We start from the raw sequence: 27,688 nt of genomic DNA on the forward strand, positions 1-27,688 counted from the left end.
ATCTGACGGTGGGAAAATACACGCCAGGCGAGTCCTCGCCACAAGAACATGGAAAACCGCAGGACCCGGAGAAAAATCCACGCGACCACAGGGAGAGAGAAAGACACGCAAACTCCGAATATACAGCAGCAGGCGTCAGGGTCGGGATCGAACCCACGACCTCCTGCATACCAGGCGAGGTAGTTAACATCTCGCCACGGTGGCACCCAATGCAAAGGTCGTCGGGTAAATTCCATCTCCCGGCACGGAAGTTGAAGCAATCGTAGCGCAATGGGGGGAAACAACACCAGACATCACTCTGCCCGGAAAAACAAAAACACATCTCAACGGAATGTGGCGAATTTATGTTATCATCCAAGGCCAATGCTACTACTAATCTCAGTTTTATATTCTTGATCCTGATCCGCTTTCAGTGACTGCCCTGGACACACGGACTCTGATGTGTTTTCCATTGCACGTAGCTTTTTATAAGTATAAATACATTTTTTTTTTAAGTGTGACCCTGCGACTTGTTGACCGTCAGTAGAAAAATTAAAGAAACCACGACGTTTCGATCGCAACACAAGCGGGCGGCCGTCCTCAGGCGGAATTTTTGTTTTGTTATCATCCAGCAGTGGAATTGCTGCGGTGAGGCCAGCCGGACAGAGGCCGGGTCGAGGCGGTTCCAACACGTGAGCGATCGGTAGTGTGAAGCCCCCCCCCCCCGAGGTTCGCTTTGACGAGGGGTCGTAGATTTCCACGACTCGACAAAGACACAAAGACGCTTTGTCTTCGAGCGGTCGCTTCTTGAGAAGAGAAAGAAGGCATCATGTTTGCAATAACCACAACACAAGCAGTCAAAATGCAAACAAAAAGAAACAACTCTGATAATGATATGCACTGTCCTTGAAGTTGATTGGTCCACACCTGAGACAGCTTTTCTTAGAGCCTAGTCTCCATTGGTGTTGGACCAGATGACGCCAAAATCAACTTCAAGGACAGTGCATATCATTATCATTATCAGAGTTGTTTCGTTTTGTTTGCATTTTTACTGCTTGTGTTGTGGTTATTGTAAACATGATCCCTTGTATAAAGGTGTCAGTTTTGTGCCAGTTGAAAGGGTAAAAACCTATTACTATATTTTGCCACTGGTAAAGGAGGTCTCATGGTGAGAAAGAAGGAAGTTTACTGCTCATACCTCGGTGGGCTTCACCTGGCAGGATAACAAACAAGTTTAGTTTTATTTGTGTGTGTATGTGTTTATTCTTAAGCGATTTGTTTACATTTCCTATACTTTGCACTCTGTGACAAAGAGCTTCATAGCTCATCGGATTCCTCCAAAATAAATAAAGATTCTGATACAGTGCGCGTGGACGTCTCTGCAATGTTGCTGCACCACTGAGTGGTGGTGGTGGTTGTGTTGCTGCACCACTGAGTGGTGGTGGTGGTGGTTGTGTTGCTGCACCACTGAGTGGTGGTGGTTGTGTTGCTGCACCACTGAGTGGTGGTGGTTGTGCTGCTGCACCACTGAGTGGTGGTGGTGGTTGTGTTGCTGCACCACTGAGTGGTGGTGGTTGTGCTGCTGCACCACTGAGTGGTGGTGGTTGTGCTGCTGCACCACTGAGTGGTGGTGGTTGTGCTGCTGCACCACTGAGTGGTGGTGGTTGTGCTGCTGCACCACTGAGTGGTGGTGGTTGTGCTGCTGCACCACTGAGTGGTGGTGGTGGTTGTGTTGCTGCACCACTGAGTGGTGGTGGTTGTGTTGCTGCACCACTGAGTGGTGGTGGTTGTGTTGCTGCACCACTGAGTGGTGGTGGTGGTTGTGTTGCTGCACCACTGAGTGGTGGTGGTTGTGTTGCTGCACCACTGAGTGGTGGTGGTTGTGCTGCTGCACCACTGAGTGGTGGTGGTTGTGTTGCTGCACCACTGAGTGGTGGTGGTTGTGTTGCTGCACCACTGGTGGTGGTGGTTGTGTTGCTGCACCACTGAGTGGTGGTGGTTGTGTTGCTGCACCACTGAGTGGTGGTGGTTGTGTTGCTGCACCACTGAGTGGTGGTGTTTGTGTTGTTGCACCACTGGTGGTGGTGGTTGTGCTGCTGCACCACTGAGTGGTGGTGGTTGTGCTGCTGCACCACTGAGTGGTGGTGGTTGTGCTGCTGCACCACTGAGTGGTGGTGGTTGTGCTGCTGCACCACTGAGTGGTGGTGGTTGTGTTGTTGCACCACTGGTGGTGGTGGTGGTTGTGTTGCTGCACCACTAGTGGTGGTGGTGGTGGTTGTGCTGCTGCACCACTGAGTGGTGGTGGTTGTGTTGCTGCACCACTGAGTGGTGGTGGTTGTGTTGTTGCACCACTGGTGGTGGTGGTGGTGGTTGTACTGCTGCACCACTGAGTGGTGGTGGTTGTGCTGCTGCACCACTGAGTGGTGGTGGTGTTGCTGCACGTGGCTGCTATCTGTCACACCGCGCTGTGCAGGCAGCGGCGAGTCTTGGTGGATCACCGCACACCCGCAGTGGTGCAGCTCCCTCGCTGCCCCGTGGGCGCGGGGTCTAGGAGGCGCCATGCCCCGACTCGGCCACGAGACGGCGGTACAGCATCACACGTGGACTCCGCGTGTCCCGGCTACGTGTGTGGGGGGGGGGGTAGCGTGTTGCTCCCCCTCACTCGCGCGAGTCAACGCTCACCGATCGGCCAATACAATCTTGGTATATGTAAGGGACCGCAGAGCTTGGGGGGGGGGTCTGGTACCGGATTGCCACGTGGCGGCTGCTGCTGCCTTCGTGCTCGTCTGTGGCTCCTTGCGCGTCTGCTGGCGGAAGAGCCTCCACTGGAGGCCGCCTTTCTGTGGAGGTGTATTTGGCCTACTCTTTCTACCCAGCCATTCATACCGCTGGGCGGACAGAGGCCGTGGGAGTGCGGCGGGGCATCGGATTTAAGAAACCTGCGCCGTTGTTTCAGCTGCCGTCATCGTCATCATCAGCACCATCATCATCAGCACCATCAATCATCATTAACACCATCATCTTCATTAACACCGCCATCATCGTCATCAGCACCACAATAATGTTCATCATCAGCACCACCACCATCATCATCAGACCCATCATCATCTACACCACCATCATCAGCACCACGAAAACATCATCATCATTCGCACCATCACCATCATCAACACCACGATCATCATCAGCACCATCATCATCATCTACACTACCATCATCAGCACCACTATCAAGATAATCATCATTCGCACCACCATCGTCATCAACATCACCATCATCATCTACACCACCATCATTATCAACACCATCATCAGCAGCACCATCATCATCATCACCACCATCATCAACACCAAAAACATCACAATCAGCACCATCATCATCATCACCACCACCACCATTCGCACCATCATCTTCACTGCAAGTCCGTGGCGCAAAACCCCCCATTTCACCACAAGTACCAGCGACAGAATCCCAAAGCCCCCCCCCCCCCACTCTCCCCCTCCGTTCCTATGAGCGATGTCAATTGCTGTTGCCGCTGTCGTCAAGGATGGCGCCTCATACCTCTCGCGCCCTTACAAAGTGATGGGCTTGTTCTCTCGCTTTGTTTCCCCACTCAAAGACGCCGGCCGGCCGGCGAGTGTAGAATTTCCACGCAGACGCGAGCGGGCCTTCAAAGAGGCCCTCACACCCTCAAACATATAAAGAAGCCCAGCCCCAACCGTGCAATTTTCCCCCTTTCCGTGTCACAACAAAGGCACGGCTGGCATTATAAACCCTGGCCCTCGAGCCGGTTGGCACCAGAGGCTACAAAACGTCGGCCTTTATTTTCACTCTTCTATTTTTATTTATCGCGGTTGCTGAGCGCAACCACGATAAATAAATAAATAAAGCCACCACCCAGAGGCCAGCACCGTTCATGTCGTCGTCATCATCGAAGAACGAGTTTTAACGCGTTGCTAGAAATTTGAGCCACGTTATAAGAACGAGCGGACGTTTTATAATGCAATGGGACAATATGATAATTTAAAAATACTGTAATAATCGTAATCCCGATGAAATACAAAAGTATAAAGGTTTATATCCACGGTTGTGAATGTACTATACTCTAGCAGTGGATTGACAGAGCTGTGTGGACTGCAGATGCATGTTGAATTTCTTTCGCACCGTACGTAGCCAACCGTGCTAATCGGAGGTGCGGTGGAAGGACAAACAACAATGATCACCATCGTGACTTAAAGCTTCGGTGTCTGCAGGATATTCATATTTTTGGGTCTTTCGTGACTTTGCCGAAAGACCCAAGAATAATAGTCATCGTGCACGTAAGATTATAATTAAACCGTGACGACGTGGAGATGATAGCATTTAACACCTTTGCCCGTGTGGCTGACAGCGCGTTTAATCGGCTGAGGTTTTGGGGGGCGGGGGGCGGGAGACCGCGCGGTTTGACCTCAAGGCCATCGATGTGCGGCGGCGTGAGTTCATCGCGAGCCGCGTGCTGCTGCTGCTGCTGCGGCTGTTGCTGCTGCGGCTGCTGCGGCTGCGGCTGCTGCTACGGCTGCTGCTGCTGCTGCGGCTGCTGCTGCTACTGCGGCTGCTGCGGCTGCTGCTGCTGCGGCTGTGGCTGCTGCTGCTGCTGCTGCTGCGGCTGCTGCTGCTGCTGCGGCTGCTGCTGCGGCTGCTGCTGCTGCGGCTGCTGCGGCTGCTGCTGCTGCGACTGCTGCTGCTGCTGCTGCTGCGGCTGCTGCTGCTGCTGCTGCTCTGGTGAAACATTAACACCGCGCGCACTACGACGACGACGACGACGACGCCTCGGGTCGGTTTTTTTTACATTTTTATAACTCGGGGCCCAAAGGTCGCCAGTTAGCGATGGTGTTGGCGCTGCCGCCCTGCACCGCGAGGCGAGGCTGGTGGCCCTGCCACGGCAAGGCCCTGCGGGCGCCTCGCTCGGTGAACTTGGCTCCTCTTGGCGCGCTGCAGAGAGACTTTTGCCGTCATTTTGAGGACGAGGTCCCGCGGGTTTGTATTGCCCCCCCCGAGGAATGTGCACGCTCAGTGGGGCTGCAGGATAACTGGGAGGGGGGGGGCTAAGCAAAGTTAAATTTGGGTCCCCACCCAGTTGCAGCGGCAGCAGTAGCGCTGCTGCCGCTGCAACTGTGTCGCCATCAAAACAGAACGCCAACAACAGCGACAACAACAACCCCTCCACGTGTGGTGGCCTAATTCTTTTCCCCCCCTCTGGTTATTTTCCAGCTTCCCCCACGGAAACAATCCGGCCCAACCACCACGGGGGGGGGGGAGCCCGGACCCGCGGCGGCCGGGGGGCGCTGTGGCTCACGTCTCTCCACGCACGGCGCTGGGGGTCCACATTGTAGCGATGGGGAGAGCGATGGCACGCAATGACCCAACCGATGGGAAGCGTCGATTCGGTCACGAGGGAATTGGTGATCGCCGAGGTTACCGGTTCGACTTGAGAGCGTGCGTTGGAGGTGTTGTGTGTTTGCGCGTGGGGTTCAGCGTGCGATCGAGCGTGGGCTCGAGCAAAGAATCGAAATCACAAAAAAATGTCCGCAACAGATGAGCAATCACACTAAACAAGGGTTTTTTTTCAACAGGGAAGACCCACTGAGTTGTTTCGCCCTTCTTCAGAAGCGTCCTGGCCACAAATGATAACTCTCACGAAGTGGCTTATCACGTGGACATTTAGAGCAGTCACTTACTCGAAACGCATGTTTATAAACACATATTACATGGTTCTTCCGGTAAAGTCACGTAGATAGAAAAATAATAAAGACATTTTTTAAATAAAAATCAAAACCACGACGTTTCGATCACAACACAAGCGGTCGTCATTAGGAAAAGGGGGGTTAACTGTTTATAAACAATTTGCCTTTAGAGGCTAACTTCCCTTTTCCTGAGGACGACCGCTTGTGTTGCGATCGAAACGTCGTGGGTTTTATATTTATTTTATAAATGTTTTTATTTTTTATTCACTTTATTATTATTCTATCTACGTGACTTTACCGGAAGAACCAAAGAATATGAATTCCTACAGTCACGAAAGTTTCAGGTCAAAATTGATAAGCACATGTTTATAAATGTGGAGGGAGAAATCCACGCGACCACGGGGAGAGCATGCAAGCTCCACATATACAGCAGGCGTCAGGGTACAACTGACGACCTCCTGTAGTATACCAGGCGAGGCCGGTAACATCTCGTCATCACACCCAGGCTAACCCTGTGCGGGCATGACACGTCCACTTTCAGTATCACAATTTCAGACTTCCATATTTCACGGCCTCATTCTACCACGCCACAGCGCCCGGCGGTCAAAACGCTTCCCGATGGCCATTTACCCAGAGGCTCTTTATGGACCTAACCTTTAGCAGCAGCAGTAGCAGCGACGACACGCAAATTGAGCCAAGATTTATTTTCTTTGACCGCATTTGCATGGCGAAATGAACGGTGGTGATCCATGGCATTTGGGTGGAATAAAATGCCGTCCCAAAATGTCACAGCGGTCCTTCTTGCCGTGCTGACTGCTCGTCTCGGCCAATGTTGGTGACTCCCGAGGAATCGTTTTGTCGAGGGCCTTTGCGGTGGAATATAAATAAGGAGACGGACAAGCAGACAACACGCGTCTCCATCACGTCTGCTTCCTAAGCGATTGTGTGATGCAATGCGCATCACTTGATGCAGTAAATTTAGCTGTGACGGTCCCACCTGATGACGGAGACTTGTGTTGCCTCCGAAACGTCGTGATTTATTATTTTATTTTATTTCTATTATTACTTCTATTAATTTTAATTTTATTTTTTACCTACGTGGCTTTACCGAAAAAACCTAAGAGTATGCAATGCGCATGCACGGCGCACGCCAATCAGTTTCAAAGACAATGCTCTCATGTGCTGTCAGAGCATGCTTGTTTGCATGCTTTTCCTTGTAAAAGATAACGATTTGATCTCTGAACATCTTAACACCTATTTTTATTTTTTACCAGGGAGGGAAACTTCTTATCTTATTTTTTCATACTTTGATACTAGCAAAAAAGGTCCCATAGATATATGATGGTTAGATCGTTGTTACAGTAAAGTCACGTAGGAAAAAAATTAAATAAAAATAAATTAAAGCACGACGTTTCGGAGGCAACACAAACTTCCGTCTTCAGGTGGAACCGTCACAGCAAAATTACTGTATCAAGTGATTACTGTATCAAGCAGTCACGAAAACTTAAAACCTAGAATTAGATCGTTGTTGTTGCTGTTGTGGTTAGACTAGTCGGTTGGAAGGAGCGAGGGGCCATGGTGATTGTTGCGGCCTGGGTGTCTGGGCAGACACCACAGACACAGCCGTCTCTCCTCGTTTCCCGTCGTCCATTGCTCCGGACGTCACCTCGATTGTCGCTGGCGAACGACACGGTGATGATGATGATGGTGGTGGCGATGATGGTGGCGATGATGATCATAGTGGTGATGATGGTGGTGGTGATGGTGGCGATGATGGTGGTGATGATGGGGATGATGATGATCATAGTGGTGATGATGGTGATCATAGTGGTGATGATGGTGGTAATGATGATAGTGATGATGGTGATCATAGTGGTGATGATGGTGGCGATGATGATGATCATAATGGTGATGATGGTGATCATAGTGGTGATGATGGTGGCAATGATGATGATGATGATGGTGATAGTGATGATGGTGATGATGATGATGGTTCTTGATCTTTCCCCTTCGCTCGATAACAACAGCGCCGCCCTGACCAAAGGTCGTCAGTGGCGGAATGCCGCTCACTCGGCTCGTTAAATACCCCCCTCGTTCCACGTGGGGGCGCGGGGGGGGGGGGGGTGGCGGGGGGTGGTTATCAGAGGGGAAAATTCGTCATGAGCCACGGGGCTTCGGATGGAGTCTGTCCTCAATCCAACGTTCAAACCACCCCGGGTTTACGACTCCGTCACGCACGCGAGTCGAGGCCACGCCAGGCAGAGCCAGGGGCCCTCCTCCCCTGTGCCGATAAACAACTCGGCGGCACGAGCAGCATCCAAGCGCCTCCCTTGTTAGTCGCGCGAGATGCCCTCAATGACGACCCGTCTGTGCTCTGCCTCGCCTGGTTTGCAGGAGGTCGTGGGTTCGATCCCGACCACGACGCCTGCTGCTGCTGCTGTATGTTTGGAGTTTACGTGTCTCTCTCTCTCCTCGTGGGCGCGTGGATTTTTTTCTCTGGGTGGGTATCCCCGATTTTTTCCCTCCCACATTTGTCATCAACATCACGCGTCTAGAGAGTAGTTGGCCGCGATAAATGTCCACGTGATAAGCCACTTAGTCGGGCTATCATTTGTGATAACCAGGTCGCGTCTGACAAAGAGCAATATCGCTCAGCGGGCTTTACCTGGTAAAATAAAACAGAATTTAGTTTCGTTGTTGCTGCTCTGCTCAAGGCAGCATCACGGATCTCCCGTGTGAAATAGCCGGGCGACTGCGCTGAAAGGGGACCACCATCGCCATCTGCGTAACAAATCAACTCAACTCAAGCTGCCATTTGAACGGTGAGAAACAAACGAATCAAAGGCGATGTAACGGTTTATGAGCACAGCAGATTCTTTAGGAGTGTGAAATGTCAAATCCGTGTTTGAGCTACAGCCCCTTACACCACCCGACGGAGCGAATAAAATCAAGTTGCCACGTCGTGGGCGAATGTGTTTTTCTTTCCAGAGAGAGCTGAGTTGTTGTTAAATCGCACCGGTTTACTCAAAACAAACCACACAAATCATTCGGGGGGCGTATTTGCACCCCACGCGACAACTTGACTTGGCGCTGTCGGGTGGTGGAGGGTTATGCGAAACAAACCCGCCCCCCCCCACCGACATTTGACCTCTATGACGACGTGACCCTTAAAAAATTGATGGCATGAGTTTTGCTCCACCATGCACCCCCGTTGGCCCTCACGCCCTCCACTCGCTGCCGAAGTGAGGACGGGGGGGGGGGCTTCGTGAGACTAAGACGGTGGAGAGAGAGAGACGCGAGAGCCCTCTCTGTCCAGGGCTCTATTTGTCACGGATTATGTGGGTAGCGGTTTTTTGGGGGTTTGCTGCTGCTGATGTTTTTTTTCAATTCGTTGTAAGATTGTCCCACATCGTTCTAACGGATTGTCAACGATCTTCGCGCCCGTAAACGCGCACGGTACGATGTCACACCGGAATCAGAATATATATTTACATAGCAGCAATAGCGAAGAGCCATTGAGCTCTCTCTTTGCACAGATGTCCACGCGACCCGGCTGCCGCATGACTGCCCTGCCCGATCGACCGCCCCACACCCAGCGCTGTCTTGGTGCGCGGTGGAAGCGTCAATTTGCTCTCGATGTGATGATGCTCGCCTATGTGACCTGTTCGCCCAGACCCCGACATGTCACGCCGGGCCAGCTCACACGCTAAACAAAACCCTACCGATTTAAAGCTTTCGTGACTGCAGGGATTCATCTTCTTGGTTCTTTCGGTAAAGTCACGTAGAATGGAAATAATAAAATAATAAAAATAAAACATAATAAAATAATTCCCACGACGTTTCCGCTACAACGCAAGCAGCCGTCCTCAGGTGAAGACCAGATCGTGAGAATTATTTTATTATGTTTTATTTTTATTATTTTATTATTTCCATTCTACGTGACTTTACCGAAAGAACCAAGAAGAAAATCCCTACCGAGCTCATTTACATTCAAAGCCAATTCGCCCCTCTGCTCATCTATATCCCGTCCGCTTCGCTCTGCTCATCTCACTGCCATCTCTCGCACAGACTGTTGGGCCCAAGTCCTGTTGGCGAGCACCTCTGCGAGGCCGGCACGGCGCACGGCGGGGAGAGGGTGGCCAGAACCACGCCCGGCCAGGCGCTCCGTCGTCTCCCCAGCGACGAAGTTCACACACCGCACCGGGCACTCATTTGAGGCTGAGCCGACCTAGGGGAGGCGCAGCACCCCTTCGAACAATGCGCCGCTGGTATTGGTCGCGAGCAGGAATCGAACGCGGGCGAGCTAACCACTGCGCCACCGCTCCCCACACGTGGAAAATCGAATGACACACGCCGGATGATAGGACGCAGCCATAGCGGATTGTAGGAAGCAGCGCGTCCTCACAACGCGGAGGGGGTCACGAGTGGGACAGGGGGACAAACCCGGGTTCATCTTCCCCGTGGTGTTTACACGCGCACGCGCAGACCGGAGGGGAGCTGTTTATAGGTAAACTGGAGAGGCACGCTTACAACAGGCACACACACACAGCACACACACACACAGCACACACACAACACCACCTTATCAGCCAGCCAACACCTGCTGCTTTGCGGCACACACACACGCGGCATCCCCGGGGCTAGCCATGGCACGCGCGCGCTCACAGCGCACACGAAGACAAAGATTTCCCCCGTGTAGTGTGAGCGGGTTTTTTGTTGTTGCGCTGTTAGCGGGCACCTATGGAGGCCGTCGACACGACATGCAACGCAACGCGCGCCTCCTCGTGAGACTGCGAGCGACGCAGAAGATCCCTCCATGACTTCCCTCCATGACTTCGCTCGGCTTCACTGCTTCGCGAGGCTTCAGGGTCGCCATTCCCCAATGGAGCCGCATTCACTGCGCAACGCAAGGCAGCGGTGGCAGACGCTGCTGCTGATGGTGATGCTGATGCTGATGATGCTGCTGATGGTGATGCTGATGGTGATGCTGATGGTGATGCTGCTGATGCTGATGCTGATGGTGATGCTGATGGTGATGCTGACGATGCTGATGGTGATGCTGATGGTGATGCTGATGATGCTGATGGTGGTGCTGCTGATGCTGCTGATGGTGATGCTGCTGATGCTGATGATCTTGATGCTGATGATGCTGCTGATGGTGATGCTGCTGATGATCTTGATGATGCTGCTGCTGCTGCTGCACAAATCGGGAATTTAAAACCCTGTAGCAGAACCGTGGAGCACAGACCGACTCAATGTTCACGAGTCACGAACGCGACGCAGCAGCAGCAGGAGGCACCGTCACAGCGGCGGTGATTCACCGCTCCGCTACTGCCGACGCGATCATCTCGGCTCGCCCACCCCCCTCGCTGTGACATCACGGCTGTAGCTCTACATCAGCCGTGCGAACCCAAATACAGAGACACACGGACCCACACGGAGACCCATAGACTCACAAAGAGGACCATAGTCTCACATAGAGATCCACGAACTCACACTGAGACCCATAGACTCACAGAGAGATTCATAGCCTCACATAGAGATCCAGTCTCACATAGATATCCATAGACCATAGACTCACGCAGAGACCCCGCGTAGACCCATAGACTCACATCGAGACGCAGAGACTCACACAGGAGATGCATGTGGGGGAGGCATCACCACCTAGACCTAGTGTCTCCTAGTCACATCTAGACACACGCCGTGTGTGTCTCCTAGTCACATCTAGACACACGCTGTGTGTCTCCTAGTCACATCTAGACACACGCTGTGTGTGTCTCCTAGTCACATCTAGACACACGCTGTGTGTGTCTCCTAGTCACATCTAGACACACGCTGTGTGTGTGTCTCCTAGTCACATCTAGACACACGCTGTGTGTGTGTCTCCTAGCCACATCTAGACACTCTGTGTGTGTCTCCTAGCCACATCTAGACACACGCTGTGTGTGTGTCTCCTAGCCACATCTAGACACTCTGTGTGTGTCTCCTAGTCACATCTAGACACACGCTGTGTGTCTCCTAGCCACATCTAGACACTCTGTGTGTGTCTCCTAGTCACATCTAGACACACGCTGTGTGTGTCTCCTAGTCACATCTAGACACTCTGTGTGTGTCTCCCAGTCACATCTAGACACTCTGTGTGTGTCTCCTAGCCACATCTAGACACTCTGTGTGTGTCTCCCAGTCACATCTAGACACTCTGTGTGTGTCTCCTAGCCACATCTAGACACACGCTGTGTGTGTCTCCTAGCCACATCTAGACACACGCTGTGTGTGTCTCCTAGTCACATCTAGACACACGCTGTGTGTGTGTCTCCTAGTCACATCTAGAGACACGCTGTGTGTGTGTCTCCTAGTCACATCTAGACACACGCTGTGTGTCTCCTAGTCACATCTAGACACACGCTGTGTGTGTGTCTCCCAGTCACATCTAGAGACACGCTGTGTGTGTCTCCTAGTCACATCTAGACACACGCTGTGTGTGTGTCTCCTAGTCACATCTAGAGACACGCTGTGTGTGTGTCTCCTAGTCACATCTAGACACACGCTGTGTGTCTCCTAGTCACATCTAGACACACGCTGTGTGTGTCCCCCAGTCACATCTAGACACACGCTGTGTGTCTCCTAGTCACATCTAGACACACGCTGTGTGTGTGTCTCCTAGTCACATCTAGAGACACGCTGTGTGTGTGTCTCCTAGTCACATCTAGACACACGCTGTGTGTCTCCTAGTCACATCTAGACACACGCTGTGTGTGTGTCTCCCAGTCACATCTAGACACTCTGTGTGTGTCTCCCAGTCACATCTAGACACACGCTGTGTGTCTCCTAGTCACATCTAGACACACGCTGTGTGTGTCTCCCAGTCACATCTAGACACGCTGTGTGTGTCTCCCAGTCACATCTAGAGACACGCCGTGGGTGGCCCAACACACCCGGTCACGCGCCTTGGCTGCCCCCCCCCGCCCCCCCGGGGGAGCAACGCGAGGCATTGGTGCCAGTCGAGCTTCCGCGTGCGGGCACCTTGAATCTTTAATCTTTAATCCCACTCCTTCCGAGAACAAAGCATTCCCGTGAGCCAGCGCGCGGCTGGTGGATTAAGTTGACGGCGTCACCCTATCCCTGGTTGAAGGCAAATTGATCCCGGCCGGAGAGATTTCTCTTGCCGGTCTGAGTGGAGGCGCGGGTTGCTGCTCCCCCCTACCCCCCCACCTCCCCCCCCACCCCCCCACCTCCCCCCCACCCTCCTCGCCGTGGTCTCTCTGCGTGTGCCCAGCGGTGTTCGTGCTGGCCCCGCTGTGGGGGAGGGGTGGGGGCCCAAGCCATTGTGCCCATGCAACCCAACACTCTGGGCCGCGCAGTGAACCCGCTGTGGTCTTCTGCGCTCCTTCAACGCAGCAGCAGGAGGAGGAGGAGGAAGAGCGACACGACACCAACTCTCTCTCTCTCTGCTGAAGCCCTCTCATCGTGGCCAGCAGCAGCAGTAGCAGCAACAGCAGCAGCAACACCAGCAGTAGCAGCAACAGCAGCAGCAGCAGCAACAACAGCAGCAACAGCAGCAGCAGCAGCAGCAGATCTCGACATCGGTATCGAGCTCCTGAACGCTTTTGCCACCGTACGCGACACGAACAGACGAGCGAGACGCTATTTGTTGATCTGCCCTCTCCTAGGGTATCTTGGCCCACTTCCTCCGACGTCTTTGGGACGTCCCCCACACTTCACACCACCACACTTGGACCTGTCCATCGACTAGCTGTGGTGGGTGGACAGAGGTGGGGGGGGGGGAGTGGGGGGGCGAATTTAAGAAGTTTAAACTTCTGCGCCCGGAGATCGAATCGACTCCCCCCCCCACCTCGAGATTACAACACGAGTAGCGGCGTCCCCGATACATAAATAAAGAAGTATTGCATTCTAATTAAACTACTGTATATTACACCATTCGTACATTAACTTCAGTCATAACACTTCCAAATGAGATAATGTAGATGAATTCAACTACCCTGGCTGGACATTATAATTGTTATATACAGAAGAGCTCCTGCCCCAGATAATGATAATGTCATCATCATCATCACCATCACCACCATGATCATCATTTAAGACAAAGATCCCCCGTATAGCCTTAACAGACTGTTGGGGGAAAGTGCTCTAAACGAGCACCTATGGAGGCCGGCACGACACACGAGGGGGTGGGCGGCCAGGACCACGCCCTAGTGCCAATGTTTTTACACATCGCACCAGGTACGCAATTGAGGCTGAGTCGACCTAGGGGAGGCACAGGGCCCGTTCAGATAATCTTCTCCGGTGTTGGCCGTGAGCGGGAATCGAACTCGGGTCGCCGGGTTCGTAGTGCATCGCGCTACCGCTCCTCATCATCACCACCGCCGCCAACCACCAAGATCACCACCACCACCACCATCATCATTATGATTATTGTTGTGTCCACGTTGTAAGCGAGCACTGCGTAAATAACCCAGCCGCATCATCGTCCGCATTAAAGATGCATGCGGTGCGCGTGGCACGCGCGCGATCCACACGCTCGCCCGCCCGTTCGCCCGTCTTCAGCACACTCTTATTATTATTATTACTACGACTTATTTTTTATTTCTGCAAACACAGCTACCGTATTCACCCGACTAGAAAACGCTCTGGAAAGTAAGATTCACCCCCCACCCCACCCCCAACCAAACCCCAACCAAACCATTGTAATCTGGAGAATACGGTAATTGTGTGTGTCGGGGATGAACAGGTGAAACGGGGAGCGGTGGTGCTGTCGTTAGCGCGCTGCGCTAGGAACGCGCCAACCCGAGTTCGATTCCCGCTCACGGTCAACACCCGTGACGATTACTTGTCGGTCCTGCGCCTCCCCCTAGGTCCACTCAGCCTCAAATGAGTACCTGGTGCGGTGTGTAAACATCGCCGCTGGGGAGACAAAGGCGGCAGGGAGTGGTGCTGACACAGCCTCCTCCTCGTGCGCCGTGCCGGCCTTCATAGACGCTACTCGCTAACAGCACTTGCCCCAACAGGCTGTCAAGGCTACACGGGGGATCTGTACCTTTGTCAAGCAGGTGTTATGGAGAGCGGTGACGCAGTGGCTAGCACCCAGCGAAAACGAACCCCTGTGACCTTTTCGATTTTCACGGTCACGGCTAACGTCAGGCTAACGTCGGCCTCGAGGGTCGTGTATGTACGTTGAACTTCTTTCGCACCGTACGTAGCTAACCGTGCTAATCGGAGGTGTGGTCCTGGGTGCCGCTGTGCCCCCCGTCCCCTCCCCCCCCATACTTCTCCCGCCCCCCCCCCCTTGCCCCCTTCGCCAACCTTGCGCTGATCAGCGTGGTGAAGTATGGTCAAACAACCCCCCTGCGAACGACCCACACCGCTGTGGGAAGAAGCCCTCCACGGCTGGACTGAGTCAGAGGTGAAGGCGCAGCCCTGCAAGTGCCGGCTCACGCCACTGCCGGCGGTAGAGGGCTCAGCTGGAGAGGGGCTCTAGACCGGCGTGAGTCACTGCGAGGCCCCGCGGGCCACTGGCGGCCCCTGGTGGCCTTTAGTGCGGCCCTGACGATACACAAATGATGAAAACACAACCCCATCATCATCATCGCCATCGTCGTCGTGGTGCTGCTGTCACACCCCCCCCCCCCCAATGGTTTAAAATGAGTGAAGAACGCGGCTCCAGACAGTCCCTCCAGAGGGCATTGGTGTCATTTATTGGCCACGTCCAAGTGACGTTTAGGGTGCCAGTACGAGGTTGCGTTGCCATTAAGGCGAGGACTTTGCCCCAGAGAGAGAGAGGGGGAGGAAGGGAGATGAACCCGGACGGATGGGATCCACGCGCGGGGTTGGAACTCACGGATCTGTGGCCGCTGCCGCACTCGAGCAGGCGTGGCGTACGGGCTGGTCCAGAGGTCTTGTGGCCCCCCAATTAATTTACCCCTAAACAGTTGTTTTCCCCTTTTCATATTCATTTCTTTTTTGTTGTAAAGAAACGTTACTTAAAAAAAAGATTACGGTTTAGATAATTAAATGGGGAGGGAGGTGGGGGGGGGTGTCACAAGACATCTGGACCACACTGTACAGTCCTCGTAGGATTACCGTGACGGCGTTCTCCGCTGCGCCCTCAATAATAGATGCGGGTGCGGGTGGACGCGGCCACCCACCCACGCGGCAGGGACCCAGCCAGGCGGCCGGGGCGATCGCAGGTCCCGGCCGCCCCCGACCACCCCCGACCGCCCCCGACCGCCCCAACCCGAACTCGCCCAGGGCACCGCGGTAGCTGTCGCGCGCCCTTTACCTTGAGACGAACTCCGCCATCATCCTCGGGAGAGGCGGGGGAGGCGGGAAGCTCTGCCGAGGTGGTCTGGTGGTGTTGCATGATGCGTCTCACGCGGGCTCCTGGTCTTCAGAGACGGTGGTGGTGGTGGTGGTCACGGCTCCTGGCGTGACTGCCACACGCCGCGTGTCACCTGTCCTCCACTGTGTCGGCGTACGGGGCTGCGACTTCGTCTCCGTCTGCAGCCACGGAGGGACACGGCAGAAGATGACGAGCCAGCCGCGCGCTGTGACCAACTCCGCATCCTCAAAGCAGCAGCAGCGGCAGCAGCGGCAGCAGCAGCAGCGGCGGCTTTTGTTGGCTGGCCCATCACCGCGTCGCGCGGTGATGGGCTTTCGCGGCCGTCTGGAACGCTCTTCCTTCCGATAACGGGAAGCCACCGGAGCTGTGCACGTTTAAGTGAACTAGATTGAACACTCGTTTCTTTAGCATTGTTCGTTGTGTTTAGTTTGCTGTCCTCCCCCACGCACCTGCGATTAGCACGGTTGGCTACGTACGGTGCGAAAGAAGTTCAACATGCGTATACACGCGCACGTGAGCGGGTCACTCTATCCCACTGGTGCCGTTGAAGGGGATGTTGCCACGTTGGTGGTGTAAAGTGGCGCTCGCGCGCGCTGGATTTGAAGTGTCGCAGGGGTCGCCGGCTCGATGCGATCTCACGGCGCGGCAGCCGCGACACAAGTGGAACTTTACTTACATCCACCCCGAGCCCCCGGCCGCGTGCGTCCTGCACCCAGAAGCTGTCTAAATAGATGGGTGACGTCACCACAGCGTGGTGGGGCAGAGTGTGGTGAGAGTGGTAGTCATAGTAAGAGTGGTAGTAATGGGGACCCCTTACCTTGTCCGGCAGCAGTCGCTCTCGTCCGTGCCCTGCCACCGGAGTGCGACGCGGTCACCAGCTGAGCGAGTTCTCAGCTGGAGGTCTCCTCCCCCCCGCACCTCCCTCGCGTCTCACGCTCCTCCTCCTCTTCCCCCTGGATCGTCGTCGTCGACATTGACACCCCACCACCACCGTCTCCTCCCCCTCGCCCACCACCACCACCACTCCCTCTCACCCCGCCACCACCGTCTCCCCTCCACTCGCCCACCACCACCACTCCCTCTCACCCCGCCACCACCACCACCACCGTCTCCCCTCCACTCCCTCCCACTCTCTCTCGAGCTCCACTCCACGTGTGCTGATCTCACGGCAAGGTAGAACAGCGCACCGTGCGTCAATTATTCATCTGTTGGCGGCCACCCAAAGGCAAAATGAGACGAGTCATCGCCGCCGCCGCCCCCCCTAGTCTGCCTTTAACCTCCACCCCCACCCACCACGCGCCACAGCGCTTGTGGGGGTCACTCGACCATACTTCACCACGCGATGGCCCCCAGCCAAGAATGGCAACAGAACGCAATCACTCGCGTCGGCGTGGAGAATGTCGTCATTAAATGCACTGCGCACGCAAGACGATTAGCGGCCATCATCCGGCAGTTCACAAGCATCGGTTCACGCGATCGTGACTGCTGATGAGACGCTGAATGACGAAACCGGACCCGAGTTTGCTCGCGTCGAAGCGATGCTGCTGGCATTATGCAGACACACGCACGCACGCACAAATGCACAAGGACAAAGGAGCATTTCCCGTAACGTCGCCTGTCATATTTCTTTATTGCGAGGCAAAGTGTTATTGAGGCCCATGACCGGTTCAGATAATTGTCACTGGTGTTGGTGGCCGTGAGCGGGTTCGTAGCGCAGCGCGCTAACTACTGCACTACCGCTCCCCCGAGCACACAAAGACAAAGATCCCCCGTATAGCCTCAACAGACTGTAGGGGCAAGTGCTGTTAGCGAGCACCTATGAAGGCCGGAACGGTACACGAGGGGGTGGGTGGCCAACACCACGCCCGACCGCCTTTGTCTCCCTAGTGGCGATATTTACACACCGCACCAGGTACTCATTTGAGGCTGAGTCGACCACACGCACACACACACGCGCGCTGTCTTGTATAACCTATCTCGACCGTTGACACAATATCGTAACATCAGAACCGTACGCAACACTCATCCAATGTACAAGCGACTCATCGATCGCAAACACGCGATCACGGCGGCTGCATTGTGCTCAAAGACAAAGGTCCCTCCCACCCCACTCCGTCCCCCAGGTTTAAACTTCTCACGTTGTTGGGGGCAAGTGCTGTTAGGGGTCGTCCATAAATGACGTAACGCACCTGGGGGGGGGGGGTCAGATATTTGTGACGATGTGTGACGAGGGAGGGGGGGTTTGAAAAATGTGACGTCACATCAAAATGCGTAACTTTAAATAAATATCGAATTGTTATAACAACACTAATTGTTATAACAACACTCCTACAACATCAGAGTGCAGCGCCACATCAAATACGCACTACAATGAGAATAGTTTAAAGCAATTTGAAGCATGTTTAATTTTCAAAAATGGGAATATGGTTTGGGGGGGGCAGAGCTTTGTGACGTCATATTTTAGGGGGGGGGTCTGACTTTTTGTGACGCCGTGTGACGAGGGGGGGGGTAAAAATCGTCCAAATTCGCGTGACGTCATGTATGGACGGCCCCTTAGCGTTTCTAATACAGTTTTTTTTGGGTTAGATCGCGTGTTAATATACATGTGTCATTAAACCCGCCACCACCCGACACAGCCCGTTAGTAAGGTCTGTCAGGTAAACACAACGTGCCAATTCGTTACTCGTACAGCACACCGGTGTGTCGGAGAGCAAATCCACAGTACTCAGACTGTCAATGTTGTGGCTTGGCTCCCCAACACACCGGTTAGTGCTGTACTCGTCACGAATTGGCACGTTCTGTTTACGTGACAACCCTTACTCGTTGGCGGTGTTTCGGTTTGTGGCGGATTTAACGACGCATTTATATTTACGCGATCTAACGCCCCCCCCCAAGAAACCCTGTAGTATGAATGATATTGTTCGCTAAAGCCTCGTACCACGTGTTAAACTGTGAGCGTCTCCTCTGCCATCTCCACGGATCCGTTCTTTTTTTATGCGATTTGAAGCATGTTTTATTTTTGGGGGCGGGGGGTCCGTTCAGTTTAACCATCGCCGGCTATCTTTGTTTTTTGCTGTCAAAGGTCAATTATTATCCAGGTCACGTGGCCGCAACGAGTCCAGCCGCTTCGTCCGCTGCCATCGGCCACCCGCTCGTTCCGCGACGTTGCGAGCGCCGCGTGCGAAGCGAGCACCTCCTGCCACGGGCCCACGTGGCACATGCCGGGGCGGCGTGGGCAGACACCGCGTAGCAGCCAGGCGGCCGCCTTTGTCTTCCCCCCCCCACCGCACAGTGCGTGATGTCTACACGTAAGTCATCCGGTACTCGTTTATAAGGCTGTGGCTACCCATTGCACGCGCGACGGTTGGGCCAACGTCGCTAATGTAGTTCGCACCGTATTGCCAACGTTGACCCGACGTTCCATAATCTTGGGTATGACAGCGTCAGATATGCCACGGCCACGGCTGGGGAATTGAAGTGAGGGTCGTCGGGATTGTAGCGCGGTGTGCTAATCACTGCGCCACTACTCCCCCCCCCCACCTCATCCATTGTGTACACACACACACACGTACACACACACGTACACACACACACGTACACACACACACACGTACACACACACGTACACACACGTACACACACATGTACACACACACACGTACACACACACACGTACACACACGTACACACACACGTACACACACACGTACCCACACACACACGTACACACACACACGCACACACACAGACGAGCAGCGAGATAGCACCGCGGTAACGTCGGGACACACTTCTCTTTGTGAAGTCGTCGCTTCAGGTCACGGCCGTTCGTTTATTGTCACAGGCCTCCCTCCCACGCGATCATCTCTAACTGGTGGAGGGGGGGGGGCGAGATGCGTGGACCGAGTTGGTGCCCCAGGGTCGTGAAACTGGCTTCAGGCGCTGCGCTGGGCGCGACACCAACGGGAGGGAGAATCGACACGCACCGTCAACAGCCGCGCCAGCCGCGGTCTCAATTGGGCCCATTGTTTTGGGTTTTTTTTTTGGTCATCTTGTACCATTGAACCTTGAGTTTGCTGAGTTTGCTGAGTGCAATCTTTCGCACTATTGTGCTTGAGTGTGGGCAGTTTTTCTCTGACCAGTGAGGATGTACGTGTGGTGAACTTCTTTCGCACCGTACGCAGCCAACCGTGCTAATCGGAGGTGCGGGGGAAGGGCAAAACAAACTAAACACATGAACACAGCTCTAAAGAGATGTGCTTGATGATCATAATACTGATCATCAAGCACATAGGAGGGGTGGGGCTGGGTGGAGAGGGGAGGTTGGGGAGGGGCTGGGTGGGGAGGGTGGGGCTGGGTGGGGGTGGGAGGGGTGGGGCTGGGTGGGGAGGGGCTGGTCACCCCGTGGTGCCCTTATAAAACTCAAGGTTTAACCTACTAACGCCGGCTTGTGCCCGCCCTCACAGTCGGGCATATTTGCGGAATACACCACGCCGCCGTTGACCCTGGCCATTGACCGAGCAACCCAACGTTCCTACCAGCTCCCTCCGCAGGAATGTGTTTATTTACATTTTATGAGGCGCAATTTAATTCAGGGTTCTCAATAGTATTATTGTGATGCTTGTTTTACCCAGGGATGCGTCAGGAGGTTCCTGCCAAGTGCATTTTCTTGGCGCAGTCGGATGCTGCTCCTGTGTAATCCCAACCGAGTATTTGCCGTGAATGTTTGCAAACTGGGGATGTTATATACATTATTGTCGCTTTGGACAGGAAAACTTGAGACCCCGGAGATCATACGGAGAACATACACGCTCTACGCACAAAGGTGCCCGAGTCTGGAATCGAACCGAGGTATTCCTGCTACGGGGCACGGGTCTCACCACTCCCTGTCGCCCAACGTCGAGAATCCGTGGGCAGAGCCGCAAATTACGGACGTCCACGGGGGGAGGCGGAGCGAGGTTTGTCCGCAGGTGCCGGGCGGGTTTACCACGTCGCAGGGGCCTTCATCCAGCAGTGGATTGGCCATGGCTGACGATGACTACTGTGCGTAGTATCATTCTCTGTGGATGCGTGCCCTGCGGACTCCAAAGACTGTGGGGGCAAGTGCTGTTAGCGAGCGCATGTGAAGGCCGGCACGGCACACGAGGGGGTGGGTGGCCAGCACCACGCCCGATCGCCTTCGTCTCCCTAGTGGCGATGTTTGAGGCTGAGTCGACCTAGGGGAGGCCTAGGATCGGTTCAGATAATCGTCACTGGGTGTTGGCCGTGAGCGGGAATCGAACTCGGGGTGTCAGGTTCGTAGTGCAGCGCGCTAACCGCTACACTACCGCTCCCCACACACACACAAAGACAAAGATCCCCCGTATATCCTTAACGGATTGTGGGGGGAAGTGCTGTTAGCGAGCATCTATGAAGACCAGCACCACGCCCGGACGCCTTTGTCTCCCCAGTGGCGATGTTTACACACCGCACCAGGTACTTATTTGAGGCTGAGTCGACCTTGTGGATGCCCAGGACCGATTCAGAAAATCGTCACCGGTGTTGTCCGTGAGCAAGAATCGAACCCGGGTCGCCGGGTTTGTAACACAGCGCGTGAACCGCTACACTATCGCTCCCCACGTACACACGCACGTACACACACGTTCACACACGTGCACACACGTACACACACGTGCACACACGTACACACACACGTACACACACGTACACACACACGTACACACGCACACACACACGCACACACACACGCACACACACGCACACACATACGTACACACACACGTGCACACACGTACACACGCACACACGTACACACGCACACACACACACGTACACACACGCACACACACACACGCACATACACACATACACACACGTGCACACACGCACACACACACACGTACACACACACGTACACACGCACACACACGCACACGCACACACACACGTACACACACACGTACACACACGCACACACACACACGTACACACGCACACACACACACACGTACACACACACGCACACACACACATACACACACACGCACACACACACGTACACACACACACACGCACACACACACGTAGACACACACGCACACACACACGTACACACACACGCACACACACACGCACACACACACGTACACACACGTACACACTCACACGCACACACACACGTACATCGCTCGCTGCACAGGAGTCGTGAGTGCCCCTGCAGGGAGCGCGCCGCCCTTCACGCTGCGAGGCTCCGGCCCCTCTCCGCTCGCCCCGGAGCGCGGATCTCGGCTCGGCGCCCGGGGGTCGCGGGACGGCCCAGATGGGACATTGACACCCCCCCCTCCCCCGCCGCTAGACACGATGCTGCAGCACAATTTACACAACCGTCGGTGGTGCCAGCACATTTGGGGAGGCCCACTAAGTGGAAAATTAACTTCGGAATGGGTTCAGAGGTGGCAATAAAAGCAACGGATTTTTGAATCGATCTGTGTGGAGCTTCGGAGTGACGCCTGCATCTGATTGGTATGCGTGGCGGGGGTTTGATTTGCATGCTTGTGTGTGTATTGGACTTCTTTCGCACCGTACGTAGCCAACCGTGCTAATCGGCGACAGGGAGATCGCAGCGGCGACCGACCTCTGGACTGCCACTCCAGCGCGTTAACCGTGACGCCGCTACGACCTCTTGCTCGCGTGGTGAAGTATGGTCAAGTGTGGTCAAGTGTGGTCAAGTATGGTCAAATAGCTCCCACACCACTCCCTCGCGAGCCGCAGGGAGTGGGGGAGGAGGCCATCATCATCATCATCATCCAGCAGTAGAGCGACATAAAGGCTCTTGCTCTTCATGCTGTCAGGGCTCCACGCTCTCAACGTTGTCGCCAACGGGCCTGTGCAAATATGCGGGCCAGATAAACAACCACCCAACACAGCCACCATCATCATCATCACCACCACCACCACCCCCAGCAGCAGCAGCAAGCAGCGCGGCCCAGCTCGCACTGCCCGGCACGGCGAGCCGAGGTCTCCATGCAGCCGCTAGAGGTCGCCATAGCCACGGTCGGTTGAATTGTTACAACTTTTCTATCACTTTCCGCAGTGGAGACAGTTCGAGTTGTGGAGGAAATCATCCTCGTGTTGCCGCCTTCACAACTGCGACTGTCGCCTGATGATGCCAGTTGCAATTACGGGCGAAAACGTCCGACTCGAATTGTAAATGTTGTAATGTTGTGGTGGGTTTACTCTCCAACACACAACCGGTGTGCTGTACTAGTAACGAATTGGCACGTTCTGTTTACGTGGCAAACCTTACTAATCAGCTGTGTCGGGTGGTGGCGGGTTTAACGACGCATTTATATGAACGCGATCTAACCCCGAACACCTCTTTTATGGATAGCATTGGTCGCGAAATCCGACGGCGTGTTCAACAATCAACCCTTTGCGTGCGTCCAACTGTGGCCCATACAGCTCCCAACTTCGGCCCACGAACGCTCACCCGAACCCACGTCGTTCAGAGAGGGTCCTCGATGCCTGTAGGATCGGCAGGTCACCGGCATCGATCGATCGATTGATTTCAAGCACGCCTGGCCCCACGCTGCTGATGAGGCACCACGTGTCGAATCCGGTCCACAGTTTTGCTCGTTTTGAATCGGTGCTGCGGCGTGGGGATGACGGGCAAGTGTGAGAGGCACCTTTGGTTTGTGTGTGGGTGGAGAGACGGATGTGCGAAGGAGACATCCGAGTGAACATGTATCGTCGGTTCAACGTTGGTTGACGTCGGGACAACGTTGGTTGACGTTGGGTCAACGTTGGTTGACGTCGGGGCAACGTTGGTTGACGTTGGGTCAACGTTGGTTGACGTGGGTTCAACGTTTGTTGACGTCGGTTCAACGTTGGTTGACGTCGGTTCAACGTTGGTTGACGTTGTGTGAACGTTGGTTGACGTTGGTTCAACGTTGGCGCAACGTTGACTAACTACTGCGATGTTGCCTGCGTATTTATTACGTCGGTTGATCGACGCACACTGTTTCATCACAATTTGTTTTATTGCTTCTAGTTTAATTTGTATGTTTTTTTTTCATCGTCGCTAACATCGTGACCTCCAAATAAAAAAAGTATTTAACGGACAACGTTCCGGGCAATGCCCCCTTTTCACAGCGCATCGGGGGACACCAGAGAGGTAGCGTAAGTCATACCAACTGCGGCAGCGAGTGATTAAATCAGATGACTATAATAATTACAGAGGCAAGCGAACAACCACAACAACACCAAGCAAATACATAAATGAATACAGTGGATGACATCGTTATATATATTTTTTAATTGATTATTAAACAGACGAAGGCCTGTGCGCTGTAACTTCCAGTTGCGTTGGCAGGAACCACGAGGCGGACATTCTTTGTCCCGGTGGTAATGAATGGGAGACATCAATTGTCCCGGTGCTAATGAATGGGAGTCTTTGTCGGGTCTCCAATTAACGGGGGCGCGAAGCTGTCTGGCCAGTTATAAACCACGGGGCAGGGGGAGGCTTGCACAGACTGTCCCAAACGAGACGTACGGAGCCTTGAGCAGCTTCAGTGGGCAGTAGGATCGTGATACTCGTGCTTTGTTTGTGAGTGAGTGTGTTGCTGGTGGGCACCTAGCATGACACATGCGCCGCGGTGACGTCACCGCCACTTTGTGGTGAACGGCGGTTGTTGTTGTTGTGGTGGTGGGATTTGAATTATCATCACACAGATTCGTTGGCGACGTAGAGGGGGGGGAGGGTTGAAGGGTTGACTCAGCCGATCATCATCCTTCCCTCCTGGGTCGGTAAAATCAGAACCAATTTGTGGGGGAGTCTAGGGTGGTTGTTGTCCTTTGAGTGAAATGGTCGCCCCGCCGTGAGAGTGTGGACATTTCCAGCGCTGTGTACAGGAGCTCTTCTTCTGTCGTACGACGGATGTGGATGCGAAGCAACGACTACAACTTGACATTCAGGTGGTCAAGCCCGGAACGTTGGAGTGCAATCGCTCCATCGTGCTTTGTGGATCGGCACCAATGGCGCATCGATGTTCACGTGAGCGGGACGGCACTCGGTGTGACTTTGTGATTCCTCCTGAGTCACTTTGTGACTTCAAAGCGCTCGCCAATCGACCACTCACGCCGTCATCCCTCTCTCTCTCCCCTCTCTCTCATCTCTCTCATCTGTCTCGTCTCTCTCCTCTCTCTCATCTTTCCCCCCCCTCTCTCTCTCGTTTTACGATCATAGGAAACAAGAAGATGCTCGGTGTAGTCGGCACTTTGCTTTGTTGATTATTTAGTTTTTTTCTTCAATGCTTTGCTTTATGTGCCCCCCCCCCCGTGTTTAAATTAAAGATTTCACGAAATATTCACGCTCTGCTCTCCTCCGTCTTACCCCTTCCCTATATTTTTTTGAAAGATTTATTCTCTCTGAAGAGAAACCAGAGTCTCTCTACCCTCCCCTCTCTCTCTACCCCCTCTCTCCCTACTCTATGTCTATGTTCCCCCTGTTTTGTACGAAACATGTTGTTATTTATTTATTTACTACGACATCTCTTTCCTCTCTATCCTCTCTCATATCTCTCCTCTCATCTCTCTCCTCTCTCTCTCCTCTCGCCAGGCCATCAATTTTCCCCTCCTGTGCTGGAGGTGACCTCTTTCTCCTCCGCTTCCCTCTGGATCGCAGTAAAACTAAAAATAAAGCAGACACGGACCACCGTCGTAAAAAAATAAATGCCCGAAATGCCATGGACCGCGTGTTTAAACCCACAAAGTGAAAGTGATTTCCTGCTCCAATGAGCATTTCGATTATTGGTGCCCCGTGTCCTCGCCATGTCCGTAACCGGTTGGCAAGTGGCGAATCCAAGAACCCCCGAAAATAAAAATAACCCTTGAGGCTCCCGGTGGCTAGGAGATGTTAACTACCTCGCCTGGTGTATAGGAGGTCGTGGGTTCGATCCCGACCCTGAGGCCTGCTGTATATTTTGTGTTTGCGTCTCTCTCATCATCATCATGGTTTCTAGGAGATGTTAACCACCTCACCTGGTATACAGGATGTTCGTAGGTTCGATCCCGACCTTGACGCCTGCTGTATATTTGGAATTTGCGTGTCTCTCTCCCCGTGGTCGCGTGGATTTTTCTCTGGGTCCTCCGGTTTTCCCCTCCACATTTACAAAATATGCGTTTAGAGTATTTTGCTGTTGTACATTTCCACGTGATAAATGTACCATTAAAATGATAGCTTCGTTGAGCTTGGCCAATCACTTGTGAAAAAGATCTGTATATAAAGGAAAATAGTTTAGTTTTATATTTGCCAGAGAATAATCCTTGAATGTGTTTGTGTGTTTAACGTACGGGTCCTATTTAAGAAGGTTGAAAACTCCTTCCCTCCCTTATTTTTTCCCAGACTGTGTACAGTGGTGGAAATTCCTCAATTCCCCTGGCGTGGGCGAGTTCACCCGCGGGACGAACAACCACCGTTGATCTTCTTGGTTCTTTCGGTAAAGTCACGTAGAATGGAAATAATAAAATAATAAAAATAAAACATAATAAAATCATTCTCACGACGTTTCGGCCACAACGCAAGCAGCCGTCCTCAGGTGAAGAACAGGTCTGTCAGAAAGACAGCTGCTTGCGTTGTGGCCGAAACGTCGTGAGAATTATTTTATTGTTTTATTTTTATTATTTGATTATTTCCATTTTACGTGACTTTACCGAAAGAACCAAGAAGATGAATCCCTGCAGTCACGAAAGCTTTAAATCGAAATTTAACCACCGTTGACATACATATTTTTTTATATACCAAAATTGTACCTATTGTATCGACCGTGGAGGTATGATGGGCTGAGCCAACGTCCCAGTGGCGATATTTAACTCGCGACCTTCTGATTACAGAAGGTCGACCTCGGGCTGGCCGTGTTTGCCAGCGCGGTGCGCGAACCACCACCCGTGGTCCCGCAATAAGCCCCTTCGTCCGGGCAGTACCACGGCAAACCATCGCCTCACCTGGCCTATGGCCCGGCCACGTGCAGCAGCGGCATTCCTTCAGCGCAATCTCCTTTCGACAGCACCCTCCCTCCCCCTCCCCCCAAGGGGCATTTCTTAATTTAGACCCACGACGACGAGAGCCGTGGTGTCCGCGGCAAGACACGGGGCGCCCTTTTGCATCGAGAGTAGTGCGGAGTAAGACTGATGGCCTTAATCTAAGTTGTCTTGTGGTTGTTGTTGTTGTTGTTTGACTTGCATCCCACTGGGATTTTTGCACACAGCGTTGGTGTACGGTGCTTTTTTCTGCAATATTTTGCTGTCTTTTCTTGGATTTTCTGTTTGCACTTAGTCACATATTCACTTTAAGATGTTTTCTTGTTCATGTTTTAGTTTTTTGTTTGTTGCGGTTGCACCCGATTCAAGAGCCGAATGGCTCACAGGGCTATACCTAATAAATGAACTTGAACTTGAGAGAGAAAGGGCAAGTGCGAGTTCCCATACACGTGGTGTCACAAGCGACGGTAGTGCCGCCCCAGTGAGTGGTGCGTGTTGATGGTCGGCAAGCTGTGGACTTGCGATATAAGAAGAGGTCGCCGGATCGATTTCAACCCGTCTCATCTCCCCGACGCGGCAGTTAAAAACAGCGCAG

General features: G+C 53.5%; 1 protein-coding gene across 1 annotated transcript in view; it reads right to left on the minus strand.

Moving 5' to 3' along the window:
• Positions 1–17,036, minus strand: part of LOC144942874 (uncharacterized) — a 39,478-nt gene extending 22,442 nt beyond the window's left edge. The window contains exons 1-2 of the mRNA XM_078869881.1: positions 16,877–17,036; positions 16,000–16,217 (exon numbers count right to left, since the gene is read on the minus strand). Of these exons, the coding sequence (XP_078726007.1) occupies positions 16,000–16,080 (81 nt within the window). The 5' untranslated portion in view covers positions 16,081–16,217; positions 16,877–17,036. The remainder of the gene's footprint in view (positions 1–15,999; positions 16,218–16,876) is intronic.
• Between the last annotated feature and the right edge of the window lie 10,652 nt (positions 17,037–27,688).

The sequence above is a fragment of the Lampetra fluviatilis genome, chromosome 28, assembly GCF_964198595.1.
Source record: "Lampetra fluviatilis chromosome 28, kcLamFluv1.1, whole genome shotgun sequence".
Lineage (NCBI taxonomy): Eukaryota > Metazoa > Chordata > Hyperoartia > Petromyzontiformes > Petromyzontidae > Lampetra > Lampetra fluviatilis.